Source organism: Camelus dromedarius, chromosome X (genome assembly GCF_036321535.1).
Source record: "Camelus dromedarius isolate mCamDro1 chromosome X, mCamDro1.pat, whole genome shotgun sequence".
NCBI classification, from domain to species: domain Eukaryota; kingdom Metazoa; phylum Chordata; class Mammalia; order Artiodactyla; family Camelidae; genus Camelus; species Camelus dromedarius.
In genome coordinates, this window is record NC_087472.1 from 85,906,295 (window position 1) to 85,930,066 (window position 23,772).

Below are 23,772 nucleotides of genomic sequence, written 5' to 3' on the forward strand. Positions count from 1 at the left end.
TTATTCAGTAAATTTTGCATATCTAGTATGTGCCAAGTAGAGTGATGAGTATGAGGATATGGCATCAAACAAAATATACATGATCCCTGTCAGCATTAAACAAAATAGGACATCATTATGAAATTAAATCTTCATTTGGGAATTGGTGATTTCTAGTCCAATGTGATTAAGCTCATTTTCTAGTTTATGGCTTCTCCAGGACCTTGGTTTCATTTTCCTTCTGCTTTTTGTCTGGGAATTCATAGCTCTCCAGTTCAATTAGATTGAGTCGTAGAGTTTTAAAACAATGGCAATGGATAATTCAAGCCTAGCATTCTCCACCATCTGTAGATAGTTTTTTTTCCCTGACGCGGTCAGTGTTGCCCAACAACATCAGTGTAATAGCTTCTCCTAGGAATCTACCCTTGTGATTTTGTCTGAGCTGCTTCTGCAGGAGAAAATAACTAGTTTGCAAAAGAAAAGACCATTTTTGCATGGGCCTTTTTTATTTTACCTTACATATGCTTTTATAAAATGTGATTCTTATTGTTGGGTAGCATTACAAACTAAATGTTCTGGAAACAAATTTCCTTTTTAAAAAGTTTGAATGATACTTATGGGAAATGGACCTTTACTCAGAAATAGTTTCTATTGAAGAGGCTATAAATCTTGTTTATTTAAGAAAGTCATCCTGCAAAAATAAACCTTCTTTAGAATTGAGGTTAATGTTTTAATTTAATGTTTAACGGTCCGTGTCAGACCATTAAAATTTGGTACTCCCAGTAGCTTTAGTGTAGTGTCCTTGAACATATTCACTACAATGATAGGCTTTGTTAGCTGGTGATGCAAATTATTACATGTCACAGAAAGAACTCTTCCTTCTAAAGCCTCAGAAGTATATCGGATTTGATCTATATGCTATTTGTCATGATTTCTCCATGCCATTTTTTGTTATGTGCATGCCCAATAGGACAGGGGGAATATTAAAAATGTGAGAACTGATTTTTTTGTGCCTGAATTATAAATGTTGAGCTCTTGAAGTTATTTAGTATATCTGACCTCAGTTATTTTAAAAAAAATTGTAATACCTGAAATTCTTATATGACCGCATTTAAAGCACCAGTTTGTTAGATTTAGGGCTAAGATTGTATGCTGTGGTATGCCTAAGATAATAAACCAAAGCCACATTGTTTATTCTTCTACTTTTTCACACACACATGGTGTCCATTATGCATTGATCTTGTCCAGCAGTATTAACTTTCTTTAACTGATTGTTCTGCTATCTGAAGAGTCTTATTAAAATTTAATCAGTAAACTAAAAATAAGCAGCTAATGTCATAGTGCATTCTGGTAACTCATAAAAGAAAAAAATAAAGTAAAGCCTAATGTAGGTTTGTGAGGTTAAAGGAAGGTGAGTATATATTTACTGGCTATTCAAGGGTATATATAAATTATCATTTTCCCTCTCTTGAGAAGTGTGATTTAATGGGACCATGGTTATAGGTGATCTACTTTTCCATTTTCAGAATATTTACTGTTTTCCCTACTAGCACTAAACTTCTCCAAATTATATAGCACTGTATTAAAGCCCATACATGTTCTGTGTTTTCCTCAGAAAAGCTTTTCTGGACAGTGGCTATGGCTAACATGGTTCTTGAGTTGTGTCCTGTGTGTGCTGCGCTTCCCGGCCACCAAAATCAAGCAAATCCTGCCCATGGGCATCATCTTCCTAACGGCCTCTCCCTTTTTGTCTCATTCCTACATTGAAAGTTCGTTCTGCCTTACTGCCTGCCTTGTTTCCCTTTTCAAAACATTTCTAGATTTAGAAGAGGCACCTAACCATATTCCTGCTATTAGTTTTATCTTTTTCTTAATGACTGTTCTTCTGCTCAAAGACACTTATTTTCACAGTACAACAGAGCACCTATTAGTTTAGAAAATTATGGCATTTTGCTGATCTTAGATGTAATATTTGCTTAAATGCACACAAGATTTAAAACAGGCACTTCATATAAGATGTCCAGATGGCCAATTAATGTTCAAGAAAGGTGTTCAACTTCATCACTCACTAGGAAAACACATGAGGTGATACCGCTATCACCCAGCAGAATCGCAAAGACAGAAAAGATGGTACTGAGTCTGCAGGAGTGTAGAGCAGCTGAAAGTCTGCAGTACTGCTGCTAAGACTGTACATTGGTACAATCACACTGGAAAAGTGTTTATTAAGTAATGAGTAGAGCTGGCGGTAGGCATGCCTGTGAACCCAATAATTCCACTTTCAGATAAAGACACAGCAATAGTTATATAGGTTCATAAAAAGACATGTACAAGAATGTTCATAGCACTATGTGTAATAAACCTAAACTTGAGACAACCCAAATGTCTATCAAAAGTAAAATGAATACACTAACGGAGATATATACCTAACATGGAATTAGGGATAACAAATGAACTATAATTACGTGCAACAGTATGGATGAATCTTAGAAACATGGTGTCGAGCGAAAGAAGCTAGATCTGAAAGAGTATACATGGTGATTCCATTTATATGACATTCAGAAGCACTAAAATCTTATCTATGATGTAAGAAATCAGGCTAGTAGCTACTCTTGTTGGGAGATAGTGTTGAGACAGGGAGCACAAGGCGGGACTTCTGGGGTGCTGGTAATGTTCTGTCCGGTGCCCTCATCTGGGTCCTGATTACACTGGTGTGCTTTCTGTATAGAAAGTCAACAAGATTTGTGCACTTTTCTGTATGTATGCCACATTTTAACAATATTTATCTACTGTTTCATAGCAAATTACTTCAAAAGGTAGCAGTTTAAAATAGTAAAGTTATTATTTCACATAGTTTGTGAGAATCAAAATCCAGGAGTGGCTGAACTGGGTGGTTTTGTTCAGGGTTGCTCACAAGGTTGTTTTCAAGAGGTCAGCTGGCGTGTACACCAGAAGTTCACATAATGTTGTAAACTGACTATACTTCAACTAAAAAAAATTTTTTTTATATATATATAAAAGAAAAGATACCAGCTGGGGCCTGCAGTCATATGAAGGCTTGAATGGGGCTGGAGGATCTGCTTCAAGGTGGCTCAGTCACCTACCTGTTGACAGAGGCCTCAGTGAAAGCTACTTGCATTACTACAGGCTAAAAAAAAAAGAAAAATCCCACAGATAACATTCATTTATTTGCTCACTTGTTGATTTATATATACATATGTGTATAATGTTTTTACATATGTGTTTGTGTATTTAACAAATTATATCATGAATACTGTCATAATTTTTTCTCCACTCCATACATTATTGGCTCATCTATAGATCTGTTTCATCCTTTTTGCATATAATTTTATTGGGGTATAATCAACATAACAGTTGACATACATGCATGTATTTAAAGTGTACAACTGGATAAATTATGTGTGTGTGTGCACCCATGAAATTGTCATTACAATCAAGATGAGTAACTTCTCCAAAAAGTGTCTTCCTATCTCTTTATCATAATCCCTCCTCTCTTCCTTCTTAATGGCCAAAAAACTTTATTTACACATAAAAAGTGTCTTTAAAATCCACACTTACACGCTCACAGGTAGCTCAATCTAATGTTTTATTTAAATTATAGAACTCTCACCCCATTTGGAGGAAGAAATCTCCCTCTTCCCAGTCAAGAACACGTAAGTCAGATTCCCTAGGGTAGAATTTTAGCTCTGCCACTTTACAAACTCTATGACTTTGGGCAAATTGCTTAACTAATCTGCATCAGATTCCTTATCTGTACTTTTAGTGTTAATGCTAGTACTATTTTTTACTCATAATATTACAGAGATTAAAGAAATTATATGCGTAAGGGATCTGATAACAAAGTTGTCTGCTATTATGATTCTCTTCGGGTTGCTATGCTAAAAGCCTAAGTTCTCAGTTTCTCCTGGTGATAATAAAGCTATGCATTGATTTGGTCCTGCATTCAAATATCCTACCAGCACCTCTTCCTTTCACTCGTACTTCACCTCCCTCTGAGCTGCTTGCTAAAGATGAGGAGAGGTATGTATTTAATGCCAAGCTCTTTTAATATTTAGGTACTATCTTAGGGCCATTTCATATGCTGAGAATACCCAAAATAATGCTTTTTAAAAATGCCCAGACCTTATGAGTCAAGATGTCAGAATGCCACTTGGATTTCTATATTAAAACTTGTTAGTGATCACTTTGATGATAGTGTATAATAGCTATTCCTTGAATACATACCAAGTGTATATCCTATGAAAGATAAAAAAAATTAAATATTTTTTGTCCTTGGGAAGCTTACTATCAACTTGAAGAAATATGATTAGATTTTGAAGTAGTGGGTATGGAAAGACTGGCATCAGGTATTAAAGATGCAACAAAGAGCAGGTAGGTTTCATGACTGGTTATGTTAGACAGAGCTAAGGATACTGCCGCTGTTGTAAACCCATGTTTGGGAGTGTGTTTTACTGCTTGCCCTAAACTGGAAACAACCCAAACATCCATCAGTGGTAGAATAAGTATATAAACAGGAATATATATCTAATAGAGTCAATAGTGAGAATGAATGTATTGCAACCACACGCAACAGGATAGATGTTCACAAACATGAAGTTGAGTGGAAGAAGCTAGCTTCAAAAAATACACTATGATTCCATTTATGTGAAGATCTAAAAACTTGTAAAACTTATCTGTAGTATAAGAAATCAGGCTAGTGGTTACTAGTGCCTAATCCCTCCTCGCTTTCCTCATGTTGCTAATTCCAAGTACGGGGCTTACCCTCATCACCGTAACCACCATAACCACCACAACCACCATCCCCGCCATGAGTGACCAGGGTTCTGTTCTTCAGGGTTTACGGTCCAGAGTAGTTGCAAAAAGGGCTGTCTACATGGAAAACTGGATGGGGACTAAGTAAAACCTCAGGCATAGATAGGCATCCTTCTAGCAGGGAGGTCATCAGCATGAGGATGACTCCCATCCAAGAGAAGCCTTCATCACACACCATCGGGAAAGATTCTGTCCCTAGGCTTGCACTTGTGGTCTTTTGATGCTAAAACCACTCCCAACGGACTCCTGGGCATTCAAGCAATGCCTCTCACTAAAAATGGCCCATCATTATTCATCTGTTTGGTCCCTTCACATCTGGCCCTTCTGCCCTAGGCCTCAGTGGCTTCTCTCCAACCTTTAACCCAGGGAAACCTTTATAGCCTGGAACAGGGGAATGAGTGGGTGAGACTGAAGGGGAACCATGCTCTCATTACAGTCTTCAGTCATATTTCCCTGTGAAAGACCTGTTGTTTCTCCCAAGTACCTTGGAAGACAAGGTTCTGACCCAGGCTTATCTTTCATTTGAAGCAGTGAGTACAAGATGGCTTAGCTACTTCTGGGAGAGGTGGTAGGTAAGGAGTAAAGAAAGAAGGGGGAAAAAATGAACTCTGGGGAGAAATAAAACTTTAAATATCTTAAAATGTCATCCCATAACACTTGGGTTGAATGACATAATGAAGGTATCAACAATATAGTTATGAAATTCGGAAGGGAAGCTACTTTATATATATGATGGAGAAAGTATTTGGTTTTAGATCCGTGATGCTTCAGGTGGTGGCATGATGTCTAGGTTTCGATTTCTCTGAAGCATTTGGAATTACGGAAGTTAGGGGAAAGGTCAAGGCTGGGTATATAGCTTTGTGTTTTATTGGGATGGAAGTGATAATTGAAACATTACTGTGGATGCAATAAACGATTTCTGTTAGGAAATAACCATTGACTTCATCAAGTGATTTATAGGGCATCTAGATTATTTGATGTAGTTTCTGATGACTTCTTTTTATTCACTGAGATACTTCTATAGTTTTAGCATGATTTATTTAGTTACACCATTATCTTATAATATTTTATTGTGTACTTGAAATATAAGTGCCACTATCATATAAAATTATTATCTGTAACTTAAAAGTTATTCGAGAATTTTCAAACTGTTATTGATAGTAGTATATCTTTATGTTTCAATAATATTTATCCTGGACTGACTGACTTTACTTTTGACTTGTTGATTTATGGAAGTAAGACATTTCATGGTATACTCCAGGGATTGGCAAATAATCACTTGCTGCCTGTTTTTGTATGACCCATGAACTGAGATTGATTTTTACATTTTTAAATGGTTGAAAAATTTTAAAAGGAAATTTATGACACCTGAAAATTATAGAATTCCAATCTCAAAAATTTTATTAGAACACAGCCGCACAAAAATTGATTTCTATGGCTGTTGGGTTTTTGTGTGTATGTGTGTGTGTTTGTATAAATATAAATGAAGTATAGTCAGTTTACAATGTTGTGTCAATTTCTGATGTACAGCATGATGTTTCAGACATACATGTACTTGTTTTCATATTCTTTTTCACCATAAGTTACTACAAAATACTGAATATAGTTACCTGTGCTATACAGTATAAACTTGTTGTTTATCTATTAAATATATATTAGTTAGTATCTGCAAATCTTGAACTCCCAATTTATCCCTTCCCACCCCCTTCCCCTCCTGGTAACTGTAAGTTTGTTGTCTATGCCTGTGAGTCTTTCTGTTTTGTAAATAAGTTTCTTTTTTTTTTTCTTTAGATTCCACATATAAGTGATACCATATGATATTCTTCTTTCTCTTTCTGGCTTACTTCACTTAGAATGACGATCTCCAGGTCTATCCATGTTGCTGCAAATGGCGTTATTTTTATTCTTTTTTGTGGCTGAGTAGTATTGCATTGTATAAATATACCACAACTTCTTTATCCAGTCATCTGTTGATGGACATTTAGGTTGTTTCCATGTCTTGGCTATTGTAAATAGTGCTGCTGTGAACATTGGAGGACATGTATTGTTTTGAATTAAGATTTCCTCTGGATAAGTGTCTGTGACTGCTTTTGTTCTACAACAGCGAAGTCGAATTTAGTTACAACAGAGACCATATGGCCCACAAAGCTTAAAATATTTACTCTCTAGCCCTATACAGGAAAAGTTTGCTGACCCCTGGTATACACCAGCAGCTGTGTCATTGATAAACTACTAAAAGACCAATATCCAAAAAAAAAAAAAAAAAAAAAGTGGTTGTTTACAGTCATTAAACAACAATCCCTGCCCTCCTTTTCTGCCTTATTTATCCTTTGTATGCACCACTATCTATCACGATTTAGCATGCTGTACATTTTGCTTGTTGAAATAAATGAGCACAGATTCCCATCTAGGTTGTAACTTTCACGAGGGCAAGCATTATTGTCTTTATTTACTGCGGTTTCCCCGGAACTTAGACATGTAGTAGAAACACAATGTGTATTTGAGTAGTCACACAATATATATTTATTGAATTGAAAAGATGATTGTGCCAAATCTTCTATATATTACTATACCCAAATCTGAGGATAACTGGAGAACAGACCAAAACAAAGTATCCTTTCTTCATTTGTATAACCTGCCTCACTTTGCTCTCTAGATTCTGAAAGGTAAGTATCCAGGGAATTCAGCAGTATCTGATGGCACTTTTGATGTTGCTGTCTTGTGTATATCACTGGGAGGAATTGCATTTATAAGTATTTATATATTATATATATTAATTTTATAATTATTTGGCAATTATCATGCTATGATTTTATAATTTATTAACTTTATAATAATTATTATATTTGTACTTAATATTTATGTTACCAAATAAATTTCTCAAGGCTTTGTCAGTTGTTATATTTACACATTGAAGTTAACGGCCTAGCGAAGTGACTGGAACAGAATTAAATACCCAAAGTTTAGAGGAATTGAAGAATTAAGCTCTTTTGGTTGTTTCATGTATGCAGAGGTATTTAGCAGTTTTCCACTGTGTTTAAAATAAAATCCAAACTCGTTTTAAACCAGTAAAGCATTGTATAATTTGACCATTTGTCTGTCTCCAGCCTCTTTTGCTTGCCATGCTAAAGCCATATTGAATTTCTTTAAATTTCTCTAATACCTTAAGTTCCTCTATGTATTTTTTTAATTGACTCCCTGATAGACTGTAAGCTCTTTTAGGGCAGGGATCAAATTTATCTTATTCAGCATCAAGTCCCCAGTAATTGGCAGAATTACTGACATTTAGTAAGTAGTAAGTAAATACTTCTTGAATGACTGTATCTGTGATTTAAAGAGCGCTGGACTTGGTGTCAGAAACCTGAGGTTAAATCCTGTGGAATGTGTTCTCAATCTTGATTTGGATATCTAGTAGACAGGTGTTTGTGAAGTCATTGAGCTGAACAGTTATAATGTGAGTACTTTTGAGGCAGATGTGTTGATGAGTTAAAAACAGCAATCCTGAGATGCCCTTACTTATGTAAACGTGAGTGAGTCAGTTTCTTTGGAATTTAGTTGTATCGGTTATCAAAAGGTATTGTCCCTACCACATAAGGTTGTTGTGAGCACTGATGAGGTGATGTATAGTGAAATTGCCTTACTGTTGTAGATATACAACACACAGCAGCCAAATCTTTATTATTTGAAGGATATGGAAGTGGGGAAGATGCAGAGGGGAAGGGAAGCTCTCAGAAGCCTGTAAACCCATCTGTTACAGAAGGGCTCTTAGGCAGCTAAAAAGAGCTGGGGCTTTAAGAGACACCATGAAGACAGAATGAACTTCATCTCATCTCTAGAGTATGCCACAGAGCCCTTAGGCCCTCTTATTCTTAAAAATTAGAAGGCCCTTGAGGCTTGGGGAAGGCAGGAGAATAGGACTGGCAAAGCCTTTAATTAGGGGTGGCCAGAAAATAATGAAACGGTGTATCAGTGTTCTGCACAGTAGAGGACAGTGAAGTGATTGACCAACCTAATCAGCCATGAGAGAGCCATGTGGCTAAAAAATAGAGCCATCATTGAAGTGCTTCTCTACAAATTAAAATGTAGCCTGCAGTGTTTCAGAACTAATAAGGAGCTAGATGTAATTGAATCTCAGAGGATTACTGGAAGAGCAGTCACTACCAGGATTAGGAGTTTCCAGGCTGTGGTTGTCACTGGGAGGCTGGGGAGAGAGACGCAAGCGCATGTAAGGACATCAAAAATGGCAAAGGGAGCTCTTACAGAACTGAGGGTGCACACTCCAGACTTAAATAGGGCATGCAGCTGAAGCTAAAACTTTAAAATCAAATTTAAAAAATTCAGTTCATAAAATATATATTATTCTACCCTCTGTCTGAAGTAGTAATATTTACACTGAGTGTATTGAACCAGATTGACCACCAGAACTACATTGAACCAAAACATTTGGAGAGAAGAAAATCTTTGTTGTCATCCTCACAGGTCCTTCTCACTGTTTATTGTTATCAAGAACTATTCTAACTGTTCTCATTTAATCTTCCCTCAAAGCCTGTGAAATTAAGGCTGCCAATAATAACTCCATTATGGATGGACAAACTGAGGCTTAAAGAGGTTGAATAACTTGGCCAAAGTCAGGCAGCTAGTAATTGGCAAGGCAGACCTCACCCCCGGGTACATGTGCTGGCAAAGCCCTCGCTCTGACCTAGTGGTGGAATTCTTGTCAGGATGTATGTAACCTGTCGTTATTTAAGAGACCAGTTCTGGGAATTTGCTCAGTATCAGCATGCCTTCCATAGATAAGAAATCCACACCACAGAGAAGACATCCTAAAAACTGCACATTGATGAATCATACTTGAATATCCTGGAAGAGAGTAGCATCTACCACATTGTTTACTGGATTGTAAGCTCCAAAAAAAAAAAAAGCAGAGAATACATCTCTCTTATTTGTCACTGTTTCTCAAGGCAGGGTTCTCAGCCTTGGCACTGTTGACATTTTGGCCCAGGTAATTCTTTGTTGTGGGGGACTGTTCTGTGAATTGTAGGATGTTTAGCAGTATCTCTGGCCTCAACCCACTTGACATTAGTAGCACCCCTCCCCAGTTGTGATGAGCAAAAATATCTCTGGACATTGCCAAATATCTCTTGGGGAGAAAATTGCCCCCAATTGAGAACAACTGCCCTCTTAAAGAATAGAACAGTGCCTGGCAGGTACAAGACAGCCGGTGTTTTTTAATTAACTGAAGACAGAAATGAACAGTGTTTGACAAAGTACAGTGCTTGTGTTATGCACAGTAACTTGAGGAAACCTTGAAAAAGTTCTAGAACTTTAATAGTAATGCATTTTTATATGCACTAGAAAAATAACATCTCAGACCTGTGATTTTACATAGGACAAGGTTAAGGGGATACTGAAGTTTAAAAAATGGCTTAATTGAAGGAAACATTAAGTCACTGTAGACAGTAAATGCGTTTAGCAAAAATCAAAAAATTGATGAAGGTGGTATATAAATGACTGAAGTTTGATGCATCTGTCTGTACTAAGGGAAACTTAGGCAAACAGTATGTCCTGAACATACTTGCTATGAGAGCTTCCTCAAAGTCTGGCCACTAGGGCCCCCACTGGGAATGATCTGGTGTCATGTACAAAGTAGATGCAGATGTAGAAGACAAATTACTTACTCTCTGAAAACTGGACAGTCTGGTAGATACATAAGGTATGCAGATCTGTATGAGGTAGCACCTAAGTTCCATATTGTATGAGAGTTCCAAGGAAAAAGAGATGACTTCCTATTCAAGTGATAAGGAAAGGCTTCACTACTGATGGTGAGGGATGAACGGAATCTTTGTAGGTATGGATAATACAGTGGAAAATGAGCAGAGGCATAGAGCGGAAACAGTTTAAAGCATATTTCAGGGATGAGTAGAGGCCAGTTTGGCTGGAGTGTAGTGTCATGTTAAGGAAGGTGGAACCTGCTTGTCAAGAATGTTTAATGCCAGGCTGGGTAAATCCATGGAACAGTGATTTTTATTTAGATTTCCTAATGTCTGGTTAAAAGCTGCTTTGTTGTTGTTTTTAAGTGTGTTGTCATTACTTTAAAAGTAATGTTTAGTTTGGGATGGGGTTCTAAGACTCAAGATTGATGAATACCACTGCTTAGAGAGGTATATAGACTTAAAATGCACGCGCGCGCGCGCGCACACACACACACACACACACACACACACACCCCACCTCCATCCCCCTCCCCTCCTCCACTGAAGAAGAGAATAAAGCAGTAAAGGATCAGAGTAGAAAATGCAAGCTGAACCCTGGCAAAAACCTGAGACTGAGGCAGTTTAGGTTTTGAGAGTGATCTTGGCAGTAGGCCTTGAACTACATCTCTGTAAGGAAATTGTCTTCTTAAAATCAAGGTTCAGATCTTTGGAAGTTTACTACTGGAGCACTAGGTGAGTCAGCTTCCAGGTCATATTGATCTTTGCCTCCTTGGTTTCATCTTCCCCTGAAAGAGAGCTGCCTCTGAAGTCTGTTCTTTCCATGTTGACCTCTGGAGGGGCAAGTCATCATTGAAAATCCTGGCCAACGCCTGACAGCCCTTTTCTTTGTGGTTCCCCTAACACAATTTCTTACTATTTTTACTGAAGTGAGAAAGGTTTTGTAATTCTTTGTATAATGCTTACTTCATTTATCTGACTTGGAGGGGTGACAGTGAAAAAATTGAGATGATACCTGGGAAGGGTATAGGGCCTTCCCATGAGTATGAGAGTTCCAGCTCTTTCCTAAAGCCTTCCCAGAATGGCTTCATCTGAAGGGCCAGGGCTCACTAGTTTTCCAACTGCTTTCTGATGGGGTATTTCTAGGCCGCCTCAAGGAGAAATCCCAGTGGGTGGGAGTACAGGCCTCCACCTCAGTTCATCGTGAAGAGTTCAGCCCTAACCCATTTGATATCCTAGTGTTGTGCATAAGATTTTTTGAGAGTGGTAAAAGGTGGGGTGATTAGAAATTGTTAGATGATTTCTCAAGTTCCTTTTGGCTCTAAAATCCTCTGAGAATTGAGCCCCCTTGACTTCTCTCTTGGTTCACTTTATGTTAACTTTGTTCCATGCAATTAATACCTTGTTAGTAAATAATGAAATTCCGGAGCTGCAAGAGGCTTTAGCAGTTATCTTGTCCAGTTTCCCAAAATGAGCTCCAAAGAATAGAACTGCTAAGAAATACTGATTGCCCACAGAAAAGGATTATGTAGCCAAATACATTGAGAGACTGTAGTTTTATCACATTTCTTGTTAGCATTTTTAATGCTCTGAAAAATCTTATAATAAAGAAACCTATTTAACCTAAAGACAACATTTCTTACATTTATTTGATCAGAGCCCTATTTTTGAATAATGCACCTTTTAACATCCTGTGGACATCAATTTGGGAAACACTCATCTAGTTCAGCCCCCTCCTTCTGTAAGGAGTATGAGATAGAAAATGATTTTCCAGTGTCACATAACTAATTATCAGGTCTCAGTCTCATGTTTATTCCCTGACTGTCTCTGTTTCGTATATAGTTAACTTTTTTGTTTCCCAGCTTTATTGATACATAATTGATACATGATATTGTATAAATGTAAGATGTACCAATGTGATGATTTGATACACGGATATAGTGTGAAATGATTTCCACAGTAAGGTTAGCTAATAGATCCCTTGCCTCACCTCATGTAGTTATAATGTTTTGTGCAGTGTGTTGAGAACTTTTAAGACCTACTTAACATCTTTCAAATATACAAGAATTGTTTCCAACTATAGTCATCAGGTTGTATATTCCATCCCTAGAGCTTATTCATTTTTAAATTTGAAAGGTTTTACTTTTTGACCATCTTCTCCCATTACCACCACCACTTCCTGCCCCCAACCCCAGCAACTGCCAGTCTGCTTTCTATTTTTATGATTTTGGGGTTTTTTTAGATTCCACATATAAATGAGATTATACAGTATTTGTCTTTCAATGTCTGACTTATTTAGCTTAGCATAATGCTCTCAGAATTCATCCATGTTGTCACAAGTTGCAGAATTTCCTTTTCTTATAGCTGAATAATATTCCGTGTGTGTGTGTATAATTTTTTTCTTTATCCATTCATCTGTTGGTGGACATGTAGTTGTTTCCATGTCTTGATTACTGTAAAAGATGCTGCAGTGAACATGGTGGTACAGAAGTCTCTTCCAGATAGTGGTTTCATTTCCTTCAGATATGTACCCTGAAGTGGAATTACTGGATCACATGGTATTTCTATTTTTTTTTAATAAGGAACTTCCATACTGTTCTCTACAGTGGCTGTACCAGGTTACATTCCCATCAGCAGTGTAAAAGGGTTTCCCTTTCTCCATTTTCTCACTGGCATTTGTTATCTCTTGTCTTTTTGGTAATAGACATATTAACAGTTGTGAGGTGATGTATCATTGTGGGTTTGATTTGCATTTCTCCCATGGTTAGTGATGTTGAGCACCTTTTCATGTAGCTCTTCACCATTTGTATATCTTCTTTTGAAAAATGTCTACTTAGATCCATTGCCCATTTTTAAATTTGGTTATTTGTTTCTTGCCTTTGAGTTGTATGAGTTCATTGTGTATTTCGGATGTTAACCCCTTATCGGATATGTGATTTGCAGATATACTTTCCTATTCCTTTAGCTGCCTTTTCATTTTGTTGATCATTTCTTTTGCTGTGCAGAAGCTTTTTAGTTTGTTGTAGTCTCATTTGTGCCTTTTTGCCTATGTTTCTGGTGTGATATCCAAAAATCATTGCCAAGGCCAGTTTCAAGGAGCTATTTCCCTTTGTTTTCTTCTAAAAGTTTTTGTTTTCTTCTGGATTTTCTTCTAGGACCTTGTTGTCCTCTCGGTTTAAGTCTCATATAAGTCTTTAATTCACTTTGAGTTAATTTTTGTTGATGATATAAGGTAGGGGTCCAGTTTCAGGTTTTTGTCTGTGAATATCTAGTTTTCCCAGAATCTTTTATTTAGCTATTGTTTATTGTAAGTATAGCTGATTTACAGTGTTGTGTTAATTTCTGGTTTACAGCAGAGTGATTCTGTCATACATACACATACACACACACACACACACATATATGTTCTTTTCCATTACGGTTTATTATAGGATATTGAATATAGTTCCCTATGCTGTATGCTAGAACCTTGTTTATCTATTTTATATGTAGTAATCTGTATCTGCTAATCCCAAATTCCTAATTTATCCCTCCCCATCTCCTTTCCCCTTTGGTAACCCTTAGTTTGTTTTCTATGTCTATGAGTCTCTTTCTGTTTTGTAAATAAGTTCATTTGTATCATATTTTAGATTCCACATATATATGATATCATATAGTATTTGTCTTCCTCTTTCTGACTTAACTTAGTATGATAATCTCTAGGTCCATCCATGTGGCTGCAAATGGCATTATTCATCTTTTCTATTGTTTTCTTGTACCTTATCTCATTTATTCCTGCTCTCATACTTAGTTATTTCCTTTTTCTATTAACTTTGGGCTTGTTTTGTTCTTCTTTCACTAGTTCCTTGAGGTGTAAAGTTAGGTTGTTCTTTGATACCTTTTTTTCTTTAAGAAGTTTATCACTATAAATTTCCTCTTAGAACCACATTTGTTGCATCTCATTGCTTTTCTTACGTTGTGTTTCCATTTTTGTATGTCTCAAGATTTTTTTTTAACCTTTTGATTTCTTCTTTGGCCCATCGGTTGGTCAGGAGTGTGTTTAATTTTCATGTACTAAAATTTTTCTGGCTTTCCCCTTGTTATTGATTTCTAGCTTCATACCATTGTGGTTATAAAAGCTACTTGATTTTCTATTTCTATTGAATTTGTTGAGACTTGTTTTGTGGCCTACCATATAATTAGTCCTAGAAAAGATTTCTATGTGTGCTTGAGAAGAATGTGTATTCTGCTGCTGTTAGATGGAACATTCTATTTATGTCTGTTTGGTCTATAGTGTTATTTAAACCTACTGTTTCCTGATTGATTCTCTGAATGATCTATCCATTGCTGAGAGTGGGATGTTAGAGACAACAGATGTTATTGTATTGCTGTTTATTTCTCACTTTGTGTTAGTATTTGCTTTATGTATTTAAGTGCTCCAATGTTCGATGTGTAAACATTTACAGTTGTTATATCTTCTTGATGAATTGACCCCTTTTTCATTATATAATGACCTTCCTTTCCTCTTGTGATTATATTTAGCTTAAGGTCTACTTTGTCTGATGTAAGTATAGCTATCCCTGCTTTATTTTGGTTACAATTTGCTTGAAATATCTTTTTCCATCCCTTCATTCTATATGTGTCCTTAAAGCTAAAGTGAGTCGCTTGTAGGCAACATATCATTGGGATCTTGTTTTTTATTCATACACCCATTCTGTCTTTTGATTGGAGTATTTAATACACTTAAATAATAATTATTAGTAGATATTGCCATTTTGTTCTATTAAATTCTTCAGTCATTGCATTCTTCACCTCTTAGATTTTTGGGGGTTTTTTCAATGGTTTCTTTTTCTTTCTTTCTTTTTCTTTTTTGAACTTCTCATTTTTGTTTATGCACGGTTTTCTTAATTTTGTCTGGTCTGTGTGTTCTTGTAGTTCGTTGAAGTTCTTTAACAGGATTATTCTGAGTTCTTTTTCAGACAGTTGATAGACTTCCATTTCGTAAGGGTCAGTTGTTGGAGCTTTATCGGTTTCTTTTGGTGGTGTCATGTTTACCTATTTCTTCGTAATGCTTGATTCCTTGCATTGTTATCTGTTCATTTATTTAAACAGTCTCCTCTTCCAGACTTTATAGGTCTACTTCAATAAGGAAAGACCTTCACCAGTCATTACTGCTTAGGACTACTGGAGAGGTCAGTTGATAGCCTCAGTAGTCAGGCAAGGCTTGCTATTGTGGTCTCTAGTTGGATAAGGCCATTACCTGTGTTCTGTGTTCTGAGGTTGATGGGGGATGCCACTGGCTGGGCTCTGCAGTTGGTTAGGCCTATAGTCTGGGTTCCATGTTCAAACAGGACCACTGGATGACTATCTCTCTGTTTAGGTGGGGCTACTGGATGTGCTCAGCAGTCAAGTGGGACCACTAGCTGGGCTCTGCAATCACCTCCAGTTGGGTGAAGTCCCAGGCTGTGTTCCCTGGTAGGGTGGTGCCACTGGTTGGGTCCCATGATTGAGCGGGGCTATAGGTTGGGTTCTGCAGTCATCCCTTGCTGTGTGGAATCTCAGACTGTGTCCCAAAGCCAGGTGGTACCACTGGCTGTGTTTTGTGTTGCGGCAGGGCCCCAGGCAGGGCATAATGGTTTGACGTGGCTTCAGGCTGTCCTCTGTGATTAGGTGGGGCCGCAGACGGTGCCCTTCTGAAGTTGAACACGGCTATGTGCTGGTGTTCCTGATCAGTAGTCTGTGAACTGCTGGTAGGCTTGGTCGCTGGCTGGGCTTCCTTGTTCAGTGTGCTCTTTTGTCCGACAGGGTTACTGGCTGGGCTTCCTGCCTGGGCAAGGCCACAGGCTGTGCTCAGCAGTTGGGCAGGGCCATAGGCTGGGCTCCTCTGCTTATCAGGGTTGTTGACTGGGCTCCATGGCTGAGTAGGATTGTAGGCTGGGCTCTGCGTCTCTCACAGTATCATAGGCTGGGCTCCCATGTTGCCCAGGGTCACTGTTTCAGCTGTCTGGTTTTGCAGAGCCAGAATCTACACTCAGTAGTGGGTCAGGCCTGCTAGGTTGTCTCCTTAACCAAGACGGGCTGTAAGAGGGTCCTATGGCTGCTCTAGTTCCCTGGCCAGGACTCCTTGAAGGCAGGACTGGAGGCTATGCTCAGCGTTTGGGCGGGGCTGAGAACTTGCTTTCCTGGGCTGGGTGGTAGAATAGGCTGCGCTGCTAGGGTGGCCCATTGATTGGGGATCCAGATCAAGTAGAACTGCCAACTAAGCTCCCTAGCCAGAAGGGGCCACTTGCTCAGTTCTGCAGATGACCAGAGCTGCAGGCTGCGATCTTTGCTCAGGCGCTGCTGCGAGCAGGAATGCCATCTGCCAAGACCTCAACACTGTTTGCTGTGAGCCCCGACCCCTTCTCCACCTCTACCTGATCCCCAGTGTCAAGTTCAGCAAATTCCTCCAGTGATCTTTATGAGGCAAGACCTGAGTGATCCTCCTGAGAAGTTTCCCCTATGCTGGGGGGAGTTGGGTGTCCACCTTGGTCTCTCTTTTCCCACTATAGAAACCACATCCCTCTCCTACCCCTAGGGAGGAGGACCATATGGTGAGAGTGTATCCCATCCTCTTACCCTCCTAATGTGGTCCTGCTCAGTCTCTGTTGCCCAGTAGGGTGCTTCAGCATTACCCCCAGGTTCTGGGATTTTCACAGTGGAGTCTTCTATAGATAGTTGCTAGTTGGTCTTCTTATGAGGGGGACTGAAGTTGGGAATGATCTATGTGATCATCTTGAAGACATCACTCTCCCCTATATGTCTGGCTTCAAGTAGATTATATATTCCTTAACGGAGTGATAAATTATGTCTTATAATTTTGCCTCTCTGGTGCTGAGCTCCATATGGGAATGTGGCAGGTGAACAATAAATTCGTGGTAGTTCTATGACTAAACTCTATTAGAAAATGAAGCATTATGGTATAAATTAGCTTCTGTGTGTATATTTTCATAAAGAAACAGAATTGCTGCTCTTCCATGCACACCTGCATTTGTGGTATGTGGTTTTTTTTCCTCCAAGTTTCTGTTGTCAGTAGTTCATAGTTATTGATTCACACTGTTTATTGGTAATAACTCTGTGGGCTGCTTTGCTGCAGGGATAATTTGATGTTTGACACCATTCAGGAAAATGTTACACCATAAAGGGCATTGGATTTATCACAGAGTGACATTGAAGAGAAACCAGGATAGGCAAACTAATAACATGCTAGCCTCATTATTAAAACAAGGCCTGTTGGCATTTTTGTCCATCATTTTTTGTTGATATTACTGCCTTCCTAAGAGATAACCCTGTAACCAATTTGATGGCTTTTATTTGGCAATTGCAGAAACTAATGCCAGATAAAGAAGGTCATACTAAGTTGATACAGAGCCCATGCTTCCAGAATACTGTGTTTCTGTCCTCTGAGGTTAGATGTCTGTTTCTGATGGAGAAAACATTTATGTAAGGGGGCAAGATTGGAATGCACTGAAATGAAATGCTCATGTTGACCACATCAGCTTTAATGGAACGTGAATCTGACTGTGTGTATGTGCTGTATTTTGTACAGGGAATCATCATCCAGGGACCTACCGGAGACCACAAGAAAACATGGGGAGAAGTAAGTTTCCCTTCACTTTTAAATAATTGAGATGCTCTCCACATTAATCCACTGTATCCAGGAAATTAGATTCGCAGCTCAAAGTTGTTTTTTTGTTTTGTTTTGTTTTTGTGGACACCTAAATTGCTTTTCTGGTTAGTGTTAGAAAGGTTTTGTCTGAAGCAGGGCTGTGCAGAGAAAGAGCATCAGATCACATGTTGCTCTCTGGAAAGAGTCTCCCCCCAACCCTCCTCTTTTCTGGACATCTCTCAGTACAGGGAGAGAAGGCTCAAACTTGATACTGTATAGACCTGCCCTAATCACAGCTTTTTTACAACTCTTAACAAAGTTACCCATATGCTGCTAATGGTTTCTAAGCCTTTGTCGATGGTAACATAAACAAAAATATGACTGTACTATGTAACCAATGATAGTAGTAAAAAATTAATCTGTAAGGTTGACTTATAAATGGTTTTGGTTTCACCTAAAATGTTAAAGCCTGGCATTAAGAACCATTAGATGAATTCTGTCTGTTTATTTTTCCTTTCTCATAAGGCTATTATATGGGCAGTGAGAAATAGACAAACTTAAGGTCATTTCTTTCTTAAGTTGTTAATAACCAGCCACTGCAATGACTTCATAAATAATTCTAATCAATGTAGACCATAAAATCTGATGTTATGAAGGACCTCAGAGGAAGGCTTGGTGTTGTGTGGTATAATGAGACGAATACTGGACATAGAGCCAGAGGCCTGAATTCAAGCTCTGTCTCTACTATGTTGATCAAATCCTAGTGCTCCCCGAAACTTGTGTGTTCATCTGAGTTGGGATTAATGACATTCTGCACTATTAGCCTCAGGAAATTGTGGTTGGCATAATGTGATAATACATATGAAAGCATGTTGAGAACTCTGAAATACAATGGAAGAGTGCGGTGATATCTGCTCATTTCTGTCCTTACTGAATATATCTACATTGGTTCTGTCTTTTAATAGTTAAAATGAAGTTATTTGAGATGCTTCTGTAGGCAGCAGGGCTGAGACTAGGGTTGTACATGTGACCGAGAGTGTTTCCTTATGTTTTATGCTCTAGGCATCTCGCTCACCCCACGTCACTCTTGGCACTGGTAGGCAGCCCCAAGGATTATGGATGGAAAATATCTTCCTGAACCTTGACAAGTTAGCTTTTGTGTGTTTTCTCCAGAGCTTACCCAGGGATTCTGGTTCTTTTGCAACCTTCGCAAAAGATACCAATCTCTAACAGTTTAGAAATTTTTTTAAATAAATAAATTAAACAAAAACTGGTAAGTTCTGGACTAACCCATGCCATGTGCTAACTCCAAGTCATCTGTCGCCAGAAGCTTCCAGAGTAACTCATCATGGCTTGGTCCTCACCTCCTCTCAAGCTTCCGGTGGATTTGGAGAATGTTCTGATTATTGGATTTTATCCTGATCATATGGCGAAGAGAGCTGCACTGAGATAGGGCAACACATTCCTTCCTGTTTCTTCTCTTCCTTTTCAGAATGGTTATCAGATCATCAGCAAGGAGATTATTAGGTGCTTACTTTAATGGGTGCCCCGGCAAGTATTTGTGTAAGTTGTCAGGCAATTAATAGAGTTCTTGCTAAAGGACAGGGCTTGGTAATGTACTCTGCAAAGATGGGCATGTTTCCAACCTGGAGATGAGATAAGGAAGGTGCTTCCAAGAAAATGCTACTTTTACAAACACAAGGAAGCTTGTAATAGCAGCATTTTGACTGTCTGTGTTGGGCACTTTAAAAACGTCCTTAACATCCTGAATCTCAAAGATTCTATCCTTTACTCTCTAAGCTTTGCTTCATTTTTCTGATTATACTTGTTAATTGCTGACACTGTTAGTGGAAAAAAAGATGCTACTGTGTGCTCTTTTTTCTTTATTTTCTGGCAGTATACAATGAAGTTTTTAATGAATTTGGCAGATTCTCACAAACATAGCTCAATGTGTCATACAAAGGGACAGCAGAGGAAAGTATCACAAAGACATGGCACTAGCCTCATTAATTAAGGAGCCATGAAAACAAAGAACACAGCCAGGGAACCATACATTATGGGTGAAAAATTGAAATTAATTGAGGTGAATTTCTTTTAATATTCTTTGATATTGAATGAAGAAATTATAAATATGTTAGAGGAATCATTCTTTTATTTTTATTTTTTAAGAATTATTTTTGTTTGACCATCAGATCTGAAAACTGAAGGAGTCCTTTATACACGAAATCTCCTATGAAAGTTCTTTTGTTTCGTTTTGTTAGATTTCTTTCCTTGAGGGGAGGTAGTTAGGTTTATTTATTTAGTTACTTTTGGAGGAAGTACTGGCGATTGAACCCAGGACCTTGTGCATGCTAAGAACGCGCTCTACCACTTGAGCTATATCCTCCCCGCCTCATTCTTTTATTTTTGTGACATGAAAAAATTCATAAAGTTAAAAATGGTGGCAGAGGATGGGAACAGATTTGTGTATTTAATTTTTCATTAGGCCACCATCAGTGTCCATTGTATGTGACATTGAAATCCTATTTACTATATCTGAGTTCGGAGTTAGGGTTTAGTATTTAGTACTCTTAAGAATGTATCTTTATTTTGCTGTTAACAAGTATCTGTAGAGCATTTCATAACTCATAGATATTTCTCCTACATTATCTTAATTGAGTAGTAAGAGAACCCTATGATGTAAATACGGATTATTATCTTATAAAACTGAGGGTCATGAGAGAGTCTTACCCAAAGTTCAGTTTAGAAGGCAAACCTTGGTCTCCTTATGTCATATCCAGTTTTTATTTTCTTCCAATAAACCATGTTCTGAATACCTTTAGTCAGCAGTAGTGTTTAAAGTTGATTAAAACTTAGGATCTGTCTGATGCTGTGAAAAGTATAGAAGAAAATATTGTCTAAGAACTATGATGATGATCATATATTTCTCACAGCACAGTGGACTGGACAGATAGGCAAAGAGAAATGGCTCATTGTTCATCACCATTTATGCTAACAGCTAAAACACATGTGTATCAGATAGTGGAGTGCCTCAAATATCAAAATCCTCTGGGCAGCGGTGGTCATGGCTGCAGTACTTCAAAGGCAGCAGCACTGACGGGCAGTCACCAAGCTAGATAACGAGATAATTCAACTCAGAAGCTTGCTGTGCACAACTCACTGTGGGAGCTGCCTAAAGTAAGGGACCTAAGATACCATTTCTGTGGTGAAATTCACCCTTCTTGATCGATAAGTTTTTATCTTTGTGGTTTTTCTTAACACAAAGAATACATCATGGAATGCCAGCATAGTATGAGACAACAAGGGGAGATGCTGTTACAGAAGAACAGCATGTATAAATAAAATTATGTATAAGATTTTAGTAGAGAATTAACATTTTCACAAGGAAGAGAATTTGAGGATTTTACAAGTATGTCCATATAGGCTCACCAAATATGTTCCTAATACTAGAGAGATTTATCTATAATCATCTTGAGATGGAAATTAAAACTTTATTCTACCTTTACATTACCCCCCTGCATAGCTGGTACATTCACGATAAAATGACAAGTCTCAGTACTCCACCAAGCAAACTCTTGTTTTTGTTACAGTGAGCAGAATTTGATTTTTAAGTCATACCTATTTTCCATCTGATTTTTTTCCTGTCAGAACACACTTCTCTTACTGTGTGCTTTTAAGTGCTATAGCAGCAATTTATGGTATTTATTAGTCTAATATGCAATTACTGATACATAACTTCACTGTCTTCTCTTTAAAAAAAACTTCTGGAAGAAATTCATCATGTTTTCTCAATAACAGCAAGCCACAAGATGTTCCTACTCCTCTTTTACAAAATAAGAATAACATTTAGCCATGAATCTTCAAACAAATTTTGCTTTGTTGTATAGGAAACGATATCTGGAATAGCTGATTGATCGCAAGCAGACATGTATTATTTGTGGAGAATAACTAAAATAAAAATGTAAAGATACCTTAGCATTTTTCCTGTTTCTCCTCTTTCAGTATTTAGTCTTTGGAAATATCTTTTACCTAGCCTAGAAGGAAGTCCTAGATCTATAAATACTTAATCTGAAAAGTCAGTTTCCATCTTCATTTTCCATACTTAGTGGTAACATGCCCGTGATGTCCTAGTATACATTTACATATTATTGTGCTATAGAGAATCAGTGACAGAGGTACCAGTTAGTCTTTTTTTTTTTTTAATTAAAGCATAGCAGCATCATTCCTTTGCATCCCTGGATGTGCTTGGCTCTTTTAGTTCAATGAACCCAACATGTCCCCTCCACTTATCAAAATTTAATGAAAGGAAAGATGGTTTACAGCTACCACAGTAAGTTTCTAAGCTCTTTGATTCATTGCTGAACTACTGCTCAGTTGAGACCAATCCTAAACTCTCATTCTGAGCATACAGCTCCATATTTTCAAACAGGGAATGAGTGTTCAAACTGACAAGCCTTGTAAAGTGACTGTCTCATAATGTAGTGCCTAATTTTATTTGACAGCTCCCTGGTTTACAGTTGAAGTGAAGGCACACATTTAAAGACAATTATTTCATTTTCTGGCCTATATTAAATCTGAGTCTCTATTACAGTAGCATATTCATGCCTCTACAGTTTAGATGATGTCACCAATTTATTGTAAACCCTTATCTAGCTTCATAATTTTATAACAGTAAAACAAATCTGCTTGGGCCTGACAGCAGCCATTATTTTTTCCTGGCAAGTCTTTTCCATCAGAAAAAAAATGAGCTAACTAGCTAACTGTTTAAGGATCATGCTTTTTTTTTTTTTTTAATGCAATCCTCTCTGCCTTTTACCCATTCAAGAAGAAAATAACTTTGGTACAGTTTAGAATGGTTTCTCAAGCTTAGCACTATTGACATTTTTTTTTTAATTGAGGCAAAACACATAATGTAGGCAAAAAAAAATTCATATAACATAAAATTGACCATTTTGAAGTGTACAGTTCAGTGGCATTTAATACATTCACAGTGTTGTGCAGCTGTCTAGTACCAAAACATTTTTATCACCTCTAAGGGAGACCCTGTACCCATTAAGCAATCAGTCTCTATTTCTCCCGCTCCCTAGGCCATGGCAACCTGTGATCTGATCTCTATCTCTATGAATTTACCTATTCTAGAGATTTCATATAAATGGAATAATAAAATATGTGCCCCTTTGTGCCTGGCTTTTTTCACTAGCATAATTTTTTTTTTTAGTTTTATCCATTGTTGTATTAGTACTTTATTCCTTTTTGTGGCTGAGTAATATTCCATTGTATGAATATACTACATTTTGCTTATCCATGCATCAGGTGGTGGACGTTTAGGTCCTTCCCACCTTTTGGCTATTGTAAATGGTGCTGCTATAAGCCTTGATGTACAAATTTTTGTTTAACTATTGTTCTCAATTCTTTGGGGCATGTATGTAGGAGTGAATACTGACATTTTGGGCCAGATAAGTCTTTGTTGTGGGGGGCTGTCCTCTGCACTGTAAGATGTTCAGCAGCATCCTTGGCCTCTCCCCACTAAATGCCAGTGGCACCTACCCCTCCAAGTTGTAACAACCGAAAATGTATCAAGACACTGCCTAATGTTCCCTGAGATGCAAAATTATCCAAGATTGA

The 23,772-nt window shown here is 37.8% G+C and overlaps 1 protein-coding gene across 3 annotated transcripts in view; it reads left to right on the forward strand.

Annotated features, from left to right (window-relative positions):
• PRRG1 (proline rich and Gla domain 1) overlaps positions 1–23,772 on the forward strand; it is a 100,953-nt gene that overhangs the window by 27,362 nt on the left and 49,819 nt on the right. For all 3 annotated transcript variants that reach the window (XM_031445515.2, XM_031445518.2, XM_031445517.2), the window contains exon 2: positions 18,088–18,138. In XM_031445515.2, the coding sequence (XP_031301375.1) occupies positions 18,129–18,138 (10 nt within the window). In that variant the 5' untranslated portion in view covers positions 18,088–18,128. The remainder of the gene's footprint in view (positions 1–18,087; positions 18,139–23,772) is intronic.